We start from the raw sequence: 10,851 nt of genomic DNA on the forward strand, positions 1-10,851 counted from the left end.
GTTTTGATGAGATTTAGTTGTCCTTTTAATCATCTGACTGTATGTTATTTAAAGAGGTTTCATTTTTATTTTTAGGAATGATTAATGAACAAGACTGATCCGAAATAAGTGCCAATAGAATAGTTACAAAAAAGGAAAATAACACAAATCTTATAATCTTAAAACAGAACTAGAGCTGACCTGCACACCGCGGATACTGGTTCTTATATTTTTATACATTGATATTTATTTGTCATAATTAGTATTATATATATTTTACATGGGCCGTAATATAAATAATTGTATTCAAAAGACATGAATCAATCGAGTAAGATGATTATTTTTGTTACAAATATTCGAATCTATTTCAAATACATTTGTTATATATATTTTACATGGGCCGTAAAATCTGCACTATTATTATGATGGTAATATAACTAATGATTTGATGTATTGTTAAGGTAATATAATTAATGAAATTGTTAAACTGATTGAAATATAGAAATAAAATTAATGTAATTATATTAATGAAATTACTAAAAAAAATACTATACTTTTTTTATTGTTATCCATGTTTCTAAATAATTTTTATTTATACTGCTATCCATGTTTTTAAATAGTACCAAAATATACTTCAGTTTTAATAATATAGATGTCTAATTTTCATAAATTTTAAAATTAATTTTAAATAACTAGTAGACTTTGATGAGAGCTTTGAAAGTGAAAAAAATTTGGTTGAGAAAATTATTATTCAATGAAAATTATAAAGTTGTAACTCATTTATATATTTTTAGGTTATATTTAACTTATTTTTAAATTTCTACTAAAAGATTATTTAGTTGTATTATTAGATATTTTAAGTTTTTGGGATTTAAATAAAATTATGACTGCATCATGCATACTATTATTATTTTTAATTCAAATAATAAAATTTAGATGAAAATAATAATCTTTTGAAGTATAATTTTTCGTTTTATTACATTTGTTTAAGCCTAACTTTTTTGTCTTAAATTTGTTAATATAACGATAAAACTTTATTTTAAAATGTTAAATGTATTAATCTTTAGAAAATGTGAAGAGTAGCTTTTAAATTGTAGATATCTTCTTACAATTCTGTTAGGCTCTATTCGTATTATATTGCGTGATCATAGTTTAAAAGATTATAATATTTTTATTAAAATAGTCATCTAATATTATATTGTTTTGAATTAAAATATTTACTCAGTTTTGTATTAATTTCTGCTGAGAATGTTAGGGGCAGAGGGAATTTCCGGTGGAGCGGTGAAATGCGTTGAGGGAATGTCTAATGTTTTTTTACCTGGAGAATTTACCTATTTTGAATAGATTAAAGATTGTTTCGATGTTTTTATCAGGCATGGACAAATTTTATGGTTTGAAGGCGTGACCGACTAATGTTATTTCTACGACTGGATCCTACTTTGTTCTTGTGTCTGGAACATTAAGTTTTTTTAATGGTAAAATATTAAGTTTTTTTTTTGGTAAAACATTAAGTTTGTACTATTTTTCAATAAATGTAAAGTTGAAAAAAAAAACTGGACACAACATATGAAGATTGAAATACAAGCAACACTCAGACCAAGAAGAGCGACTGGCCATATATAACTCATTAGTGTCATCTATAAGGGAAACACAGCACATGCAGCTACTAAGCATAAAAAAGGATTTACAGCTTTATTAACATAGAAAACCAACCAGGTCATATTGTGGCAAACGTTTGACACTAAAAGTAAACAACTTAACAAGACCAAATTCGATTATACATTTAATCTGCAGAGTCAAACAAAGACCAAGATCGACTAGATAGCTAATCTGCAGTGCAGAAGCTGAGGTCAACAGGGTAAAGCCACAGATTTTCAAACATATACCCGGAGCAACGGCGGAGAAGAGTTAGGCAACAAGACCGGACGAGATCTAGGATCGTCGGAGAAATCGAAGTTTATGTCACCACTGAAGTCGAGACAGGTCGAACATACCTAAGCTATCTTTTTCTTTTTTTTTGGAAAAAAAAGTAATGTTTTCTGTTTTAATATTTAATGACCATGTTGTATAGGTAATGGTAGAGAGGAATGGGGTTTGTGTTCTTCTTTTTTCTGGAGTATGTGTGGAAACTGGAAAGTCAAAATTAAGTTCTTTTATCTTTATTAAAAAAAACCTAACTACTTCTTCTTCTTCTTCGTCTGAGCATATCTGGTCATTTTGTCAAAAAAAAAGAAAAAAAAAATGTTCAGACGTCTTTCTTTCTTAGTTTTATTTTGTACGTCTGCATTAAGCTTCGAACTGTGGCTTTCAGAAAAAAATGAGAGAATTGTGTCCCCGAGTTCAATCTTCGAACTCGGTCTCTTCAAAGATGGTATTTGGGAATCTGGTTCAGACAATTCCCAGAAAAAGTAGTATGGACCGGTAATCGGGGCAGTCCTCTCTACAGTTCCGTAGGAAAACTTCAAATAAGCAGTTCAGCTGGGATCCAACTCTTCGACGAGTCTGGCTACATGACGTGGCATACAGATCTCACAAGTCCTGCTTGTGTAGACGACGCGCCGTTGACTGCTTATCTGTCCGATATTGGAAATCTGACAACAACCCAAATGGGATCTTGTGGCAGAGCTTTGATCACCCAGCAGATGTTTTACTTCCAGGCATGAATCTTGGAATGGAATTGTTAAGTTCTGGCACGTTCTACTACGGGGCAGGAGGGTATCAATATTACATATGGGAGTCTTCTAGGAAAATTTATCGTATCGACCCCATATACTACGGTAGAGAGTCAACCAATAGTTACACTATCAGTTTGCCCAGGGCCACAACGACCAGCTACCACGCAACTTTGAAGCTGTTCCATACTGACTTGTTGATCTGGTCCGAGTGGACTCGGAGAGATAGAAAGTGGAAGGATTTGGTGATTGCACCATCTGATAGTTGCGATAAATACACTACATGTGGAAGTGGAACCAATGCGTACTGCTCTATGAACCCGCTCAAGTCTTGTGAATGTTTCCCAGGGTTTCGGCCTCAAACTGATTCGGAGAGGAATCAAGACAGCGGCTACGTTTCACATGGACATTGCGTGAGGAAATCGCCGCTGGCCTGCTCCGATGCTGATGGGTTTCAGCTGCTGAAGAATATGAAACTGATAATTGGACAATCTCTTACGAGGGAGTGGGTTTGGAGGAATGTAAGGAGAGGTGTCTCAGGACCTGTAACTGTACGGCGTTTGCAAACACGGACATGCCGACTGAGGATACTCGACGTTATAGCACCAACCGGGGTCAAAATCTTTACGTCAAACTGGCTGCTCTTGACATGGGTGGGTACTAAAATTAATTTATTATGCTCTTATCTATGATTTTGTTTTTATTTTACTAAATAAATACGAATCTTGTTTTCTTCAGAGAGAAAAAGGAGTAATCAAAACAAAAAGAAACGGATCATCGGATTTACCGTTGGCGCAATCGTTTTGCTTCTTCTAATTGTCGTCGTCACGTTCTGCTGCTGCTGGAAGAGATACAATAATGCAGTTTTGTTAGGTAAACACTACCACTTGCTGTTCAATTTCGACTTTGAAAGTTGGTCCTGATCTCTCTTTGTCAATTGTAGCACCTGCAGAGGTAACGAACCAAAACCTACCTGTGGAGGAGGAGGAACAGGAGGAGGAGGAGGAGGAGGAGGAGGAGGAGGAGGAGGAGTGGCGGACGGAGGTGGATGGGTATAGGGTCCTGTGCCCCCTACTCTTTTTTTTTTTTTTTTGCTTAGATAACTTAGTTTATCCACTAAACTAATAATCTTATAATTATGGAAAAAATTAAAAGGTGCCTCCAATCTAATTTAATTATTGTTGTTTTTAGCACTGTCACCCCTACAGAAAATGTTTCTAGATCCGCTCCTGAGGAAGAGACGACTGGTAGTTTGACATCTTTATTCATGGAGTTTGACGTCATCGCCCAAGCCACAAACAATTTTTCAGATGAAATCGGATCTGGTGGCTTCGCTAAAGTTTACAAGGTAAAGAGCGCATGACTCTGTGTGAGCATTCTTTAACTTACATTTAATATTTAACAACATACAGGGGAGGTTACTTGACGGGAAAGACATAGCGGTGAAACGTCTTTATAAACTGACAACTCACGCAATCCAAGGGTTCTGGAACGAAGCGAACCTCATAGCGGTTCTGCAACATACGAACCTAGTTCGACTTATTGATTTTTTCGATGACCCCGATACCAAGATTCTCGTCTACGAGTACCTGCCAAGATCTAGCCTCAACACTTACATTTACAGTACTGGCCTTTTTTCCCTTTTTTTTCAATACCAAAAAAAAAGAAGAAGAAATGATCTAATTTTGGTTTGTGATGCACAGACACAACCCGGAGCGATGTGCTTGATTGGAACAAACGTATGGACATCGCCAAGGGAATTGCTCGAGGGCTACTATATCTTCACCAAGATTCTAGGGTTAGGATCATTCACCTTGACCTCAAACTTAGCAACGTCTTGCTTTGTGACCAAATGATACCTAGGATCTCGGATTTTGGAACGGCTAAGCGCCTTGATGGGGAAGATACTGAAGTTGTTGCCAGTAGAGCGACTGGAACTTAGTAAGCAATAAAGATCCTCAATCCATTCATGCATATATATATATACCTTTCTCGTTTAATCTTTTTTTTTTTAAATAAATATTATTTATATATCGCAGCGGCTATATGGCTCCAGAGTACGCGATAGATGGCGTGTGCTCCGTTAAAGCTGATGTGTTCAGCTTTGGAGTGCTGCTTCTTGAAATGGTCAGCGGAATAAACGCAAGAGAGTTCTATTGGAAAAATGACTATAAAAGTTTCGTAGGCTTCGTAAGATTTTTATTTATAGCAACCAAATCCATAATTATTTACTTTTACAAAACAGCGAGATCTCTTATCATCTCAGATTCTACAGATGCGGAACCTATGGCTTCAAGGCAAAGTGCTAGATATCGTAGACCCATATTTCACATCATCATCATCATCATCATCTTCGTATCAACCAGAAGAAGCTCTCAGGTGCATTCAAATTGGCCTCTTATGTGTTCAAGCCCACCGCGAGGACAGGCCCCCCATGGCTTCTATTATATTGATGCTTGGGAGTCAAAACGAGTTAATCAGTCTTCCTAAACCGCCTGCTGATTTATTGCTATTACAAGATCCACAAGGTGAATCTTTCACGGCAAGTGTAGCGACGGCGTAGATTGTCGTGCCCATACGCATACATATATATATATATATATTTTTTTTTTCTATATACTGTATATAGTGATGATTTCATATTATTTTCTTTGTATGCAATATATTTATTATATAAAATTATATACATTATATATATAAGTAATTAGTGTTTTACAGCTGTTTCATTAAATATTTTTATTTCATTTTTTTTAGAAAAGCTAACAAACAGAAATGTGGTAGTTTAGTATCTCAAAGCTCTTCTTTGAGAAATCTCATACGCTTTTATTTCCTATTTTTTTTTTAAATTTTTTTTAAAAAATGTTAGATACTACTCACCTAGCACAGTGTCAAATTGAAAGGTTTTATCCATATGCAAAATATTCCTATCGATGGTCTGATGGTCTTCAGTACACCAACTCCTGGTTATCAACAAATATTTATTGGGATGTACCTTTTTGAGAGTTTTACTAGGGTTAACCGATTTAAGCTGATCTGTAACAGGATTATTACCTGTTTAACAAAAAGAAGATACAAAACACTACTAATAAACAATATTCTTGTAAGGAAACTAATTAAGCTTATAGTCTGCTTAATTCTAGTCTTTATTCGGAAACTCGCTAGGCGTTACGCGTGCGGCACACACGGACCTAGCAATTTATCGAAAAAGCAGAAAAATCAGAGATTACGCGAGGAGAAAATTTTTATACTTTTATATGTATAATACTATATTTTATACATATAATACAATTTTTTTGTATAATACATGTTTATGAAAGAGATATCAATGATACTAAAACTTATAGATTCATAAATACATACCAATTATATCAGAAAATATAATGTACTTCTTTTAGTTCACATCCAATACACATCATTGGTCTTTTATGTCATTGGTGATTAATAATTTATTTAGGCCGTAGAGAAAATGAGTTAATAATTTAGTTGGGCTTAGGAAAAATGGTTTTCATTGAGGAATTACACAAGTTGGGCTACGCGGTTTTAGTTATTAAGCGGATGAGTTATTAATTCAACGGACTCTATGCTTGATACGTCCTAAATTCGGAGTTTCGGACAAGGATCACTCAATGGGACTTTGGATATGAACTCGCCAAAGATGGGAGAACTAGGTGGATTGAAAGGCGATACAAAAGGTTGCGGAAAGACCTTATGATATTACCGGCTTCGATTGTGGTTTGGAATGTTACGTCAAGACCAACAAGAGAATATTTGTTTACTTGGAGAATCATTCGACAAGAAACAAGACTGTTCTAAGCGAAGAACAAAGAAATAAACTCATAAAAAGGGAAAACTCATTCATTTATTTCGTGGCTCATAGGCCCTATAAGGATTACAAGTTGTAGAAATTCAAAAAAAAAAAGTGCTAAAAACAAGGGATTGAAAATAGAATCAAAGACTAGAAAATATTAAATGAGTCAAGGCGCGGAATCTGATAAAGACCAGACAAGATAACCCTTAGGCTACTGTCCAGGTTAATTCTGGTCGTGTTGGTCCATGGTGGGAAGGATAACGACACACGCGGGATGATCCACACACCCGCCAGACGTTCCACACGAACAGACTGAACTTTTGGATGATCCGCTTGACCAAGATGTGTACTGTCGTGAGACAAGTCTTGGGACAGCTTGAGACTCCTTCCTTAGTGATATATCTGAGTGAGAAATCCATTAAAAGGTCAAACACTGAAGTAAGAACGTCAGTACAGCCTTCGGGACACGCAGGCCGCACAAAAAGGGCAATAAGGGAGAATCTGCGGCCATCTTTGGATTCTTCGTGTCCCAAGTGGATTATGGCTCGACCATCAGTCTTATCTTGACGAGAAGGTCGGGAAAGGAGTGATGTGGATCGATCAATTCCATCTCTAGGTCGTGGTTCCAGACTGAGCTCTATTCTGGAAGTATGTGGGTCAATACGATGGACAGCACGTGCAGTACGGTCGGGATGATCGGATGGGATGGTACGGAAGGTCTGATCATCACGTTCCGATGGGAGAATATGATCAGTATGGACAGAATGAACTGATGGGATGACACGGTCAGTATGTTCAGCACGATATGATGGTAAAACCTCGGATGGGTCGAGCTGGCTGACAAGATCGCCTCCTTGGGCTGTGTCCATGATCCAAGCAGGTCGGTGCTCAAACCGGGGCGCATCATTCCCTCCCTCTTCAAAAGGATTTGACCTCAAATCCATTTTACCTGAAACAAAAGAGAATGAATCAGACAAAAATAATTTTTAAATCATGTAAAATTCAATGAAAGAAGATTTTGGACATAAACTTCCTTGGAGTTTTGAACTTGTTTCCCTCAAGTATTTCCAGTTCCATGTTCCAAGATCATAAGTGTTGTGTCGACCTTCTCTGCTTACTTCCATCTGAAACTGATCCTTTTTATCCTGCACTTTCAAAAAAACTAGAGGAACCACATCAAATCTGCGAAAGAAATAATCAAAGGGTCGTTTCTCTATCCTTAAGACATCAAAAACATGATCAAAGCTCTTAGAATAATCATCAAGCACGTGGGTAAACATCATGCAAGTAATCTGATCACCAAAAATCGGTCTACTAATTCCAAAATCAGGCACAACTGTGAAACTGTTAGGAAAAGAATGAAACAATGCCAATTTTGAAAACTCCTCATCATGAACGAGATCAAAGTGATTCTCTTGCCTAAGAAGTTTTGGTTCATGCTTTTTTCTACACCAAATTTCTTTTAAGGCACATCTTAATGAAAACAACTCTTGGAAAGGTTTAAGCAAAATGTTTTTCAACCAAGTAAAGATCTGTTTTTGCTTAGAAATTCTCGGTTTCAAAACATTTCATGATGAGCAGAGACAATCAACTCATGATCCTTACAGTGCTTTTGGCTTAGACAGAGAATTGGCTTTTGGCTCACTGCTTCAGATCTTAAGAATGGAAATGTGTATGTGCTTTCCTTGTAACTCTCTTCCACGGCCTGAGGTGTTGGAAACAACCTGAACCAATCATCAAGCTGTCTAGGCCGCTGAGAACTCATGGGATCATCACGCCTATAACCATGAACTGCTCCATTCCTCAAGTTCATGAAATTCCAAATCTCAGGCTGTTGAACAAGGGCAATGCTTTCATTTCTTTGAGTCTGAACCTGTCTTTCCTGGACACTCAAAACAGAAACTAAAAGACGAGGATCATCTGTGCAAGACAAGTACTTGTTCAAATCAAAAATCAAAATCTCTTTTCCAAGAACAAGTAGCACACATTTCAGCCTTCCAAGATGCACATCAAAGTAGACATTATAGACCAGAATGGTGTCAAGGCATGCAACAATATCAATCATTCTCAAAACATGCATATCCTTCTCAACATCTGACCACATAAGAGCAAGTTCAGATTGAGAAACATTTATCAAAAGCTCAAGGCGTTTTTCAAAGAATGTGTTGTAAACCACAATATCATCACAGTTCAAGACAACACAAATATTACGAAATGATCTCAGAAGATGCCAAGTTTTATCATTTTTAGAACTCAAGAGGTCAGGCTTCACAACAAGATCACAAAAATCAGTTTCAGTTCCAAGTGATTTCGGAGCAACTTTTTAATCAGAATTTCGTCCAAGGCATAAGAGGATGCAAACAGATCACCAGTGATTAGTGCATGTCTAGAAGAACTCAGATCAAAGTCATTTCCTTTGAAAACGAACGAATCAAAAGATTTTCTAGCACAAAAATCAGTTTGTTGCAAATTAAGATCAAATGACTTTTCAAGATGATGAAAATCTTTGCTATGTTCCAAGAACTGATCAAAACTCAAAATAATTCTAGAATTGATGCCATTGACATTTTGAAGAAGTTCATCAGGTTTAAACACTTTAAGAGAATTAATCATGTTTTCAAAAACAGATTTTAAAACACAAAAATCTTTCACCTTGTTAAGACCAAAACGAATCACATCATGAGAACTGATCTTAACAAACATATCATGCAAAGAATTAATTATATCAAGATTCTCACAGTGCTCTTGAAGATCAGAAGACAAAGGGGCAGGAGTTCTGCCGAGATCAAAGCATATATGACTCTCCTTGATGATGAATGTGATGCTTGTTGCTTCTTCATCAAAGACTGGACCAGGTTCGTCTTCCTCATCAAAGATAGGACCTAGATCATCATCCAAGGGTTTCCTATTGTCAAGACGTGGTCCTTGATGTGGATAGTTTAGTGGCTCTTCCTCAAAAACCTGTGCAGACAAAACAAGACCACTCGGATGCTCCGGTTGCAAAATGGTTAGTTCTACAATGGTCTGTTGATTATCAATCATAAGATTAGATTCAAGAGACGGAAGGTCACAATTTTCCTCACAAATCATCAAGCTTTCAATCGGCTCTTCATCATATTCATCAAAAATTGGTAAAGAATCTGAAAAATCTTTTAGATCTCCAAGGTTGTTTTCAGATTTACCTTTGGATGTTTCACTGATGAATAATGATGGCTCAGCTACATGTGCACGTGTGGATGTGGTTTTCGTATGGATCTGGCTGACGTCCTTAAGGGCTTTCAACATCTCCTTCTCAAAGTTGTCACAAAACTCTTGGACATCAAACCGTAGAGAATACCTCTTTTGAAGATCGATCATTTAATCATGAAAATTTCTCAACACAAAAGGTTAACAGATAACAAATCCTCACACTCTCTAGTTTTTATCCTCACCCACACACGTGTTTCTCTCGGAAATTGAATGGTCACTCAACACGTTGTCTCTCAAAGTTCTAAGAGAACAAGACTAGTAACCAGTTGTGATCTCCAAGCAAATGGAGGTAGTACTAGATAGAAAGATAAGAATTTTGGTTTTGAAAATCCATTTTAACCACTCTAAGGCTGGATTTCTCCTCAGCCAGCAAGATTTTTCTTCCACCACCTAGCCACTAATCGAACTTTTTGAATCTTTTTTTTTAAATTAGATCTTTTTTTTTATATATAGATTTTTTTTTTCTTATAAACTGGTGACTGGTAAAGAGATGGCCCGGATTTAAGATAGAAAGAAGAAGATGAAAATATTTAGAAGAAAATAAAATATGAGAAGATGGATGTATAGATAATACCGGTTGAGTGGCTCTGATGCCACTTCGATACGTCCTAGATTCAGACAAGGATCACTCAACGGGACTTTGGATATGAACTCGCCAAAGATGGGAGAATTAGGTGGATTGAAAGGCGACACAAAAGGTTGGGGAAAGACCTTATGATACTACCGCCTTCGATTGTGGTTTGGAATGTTACGTCATGACAAACAAGGGAAGATTTGCTTACTTGGAGAATCACTCGACAAGAAACAAGACTGTTCTAAGCGAAGAACAAAGAGATAAACTCATAAAAAGGGGGAAAAACATTCATTTATTTCGTGGCTCATAGGCCCTATATATAGGATTACAAGTTGTAAAAATTCAAAGAAGAATGTGATAAAAACAAGACATTGAAAATAGAATCAAAGACTAGAAAATATTAAATGAGTCAAGGTGCAGAATCTGATGAAGACCAGTCAAGATAACCCTTAGGCTACTGTCTATGTTCATTCTGGTCGTGCTGGTCTATGGTGGAAAGGATAACGACACACGCGGGATAATCCACACACCCGCCAGACGTTCCACACGAACGGACTGAACATTTGGAT

General features: G+C 36.4%; 1 protein-coding gene across 3 annotated transcripts; it reads left to right on the forward strand.

Annotated features, from left to right (window-relative positions):
- The first annotated feature begins 296 nt into the window (after window positions 1–296).
- Window positions 297–9,839, forward strand: LOC103862689 (receptor-like serine/threonine-protein kinase SD1-6). Of its 3 annotated transcripts, none has more exons than XM_018657423.2 (5): window positions 297–3,999; window positions 4,064–4,274; window positions 4,355–4,592; window positions 4,691–4,841; window positions 4,927–9,839. In XM_018657423.2, exons 1-5 carry the CDS (start codon window positions 3,790–3,792, stop codon window positions 5,212–5,214), a joined length of 1,098 nt encoding a protein of 365 aa, XP_018512939.2. In that variant the 5' UTR covers window positions 297–3,789; the 3' UTR covers window positions 5,215–9,839. The 3 variants fall into 3 exon arrangements, with proteins under 3 accessions (XP_018512939.2, XP_033143596.1, XP_033143595.1); XM_033287705.1 differs by having other exon boundaries at window positions 297–3,304; window positions 3,390–3,999; window positions 4,691–9,839; XM_033287704.1 differs by having other exon boundaries at window positions 4,691–9,839.
- Window positions 9,840–10,851: the final 1,012 nt, after the last annotated feature.

The sequence above is a fragment of the Brassica rapa genome, chromosome A03 (assembly GCF_000309985.2).
Source record: "Brassica rapa cultivar Chiifu-401-42 chromosome A03, CAAS_Brap_v3.01, whole genome shotgun sequence".
In the NCBI taxonomy this organism is placed as follows: domain Eukaryota; kingdom Viridiplantae; phylum Streptophyta; class Magnoliopsida; order Brassicales; family Brassicaceae; genus Brassica; species Brassica rapa.

Bases quoted from the DNA above. Each gene is read 5' to 3' on its own strand.
- LOC103862689 (XM_033287704.1), top strand. From the start codon at position 3,790: ATGGAAAAAATTAAAAGGTGCCTCCAATCTAATTTAATTATTGTTGTT. The intron at 4,275-4,354 runs GTACTGGCCTTT...TGTGATGCACAG, and splicing joins CCTCAACACTTACATTTACA to ACACAACCCGGAGCGATGTG. The intron at 4,593-4,690 runs GTAAGCAATAAA...TATATATCGCAG, and splicing joins AGTAGAGCGACTGGAACTTA to CGGCTATATGGCTCCAGAGT.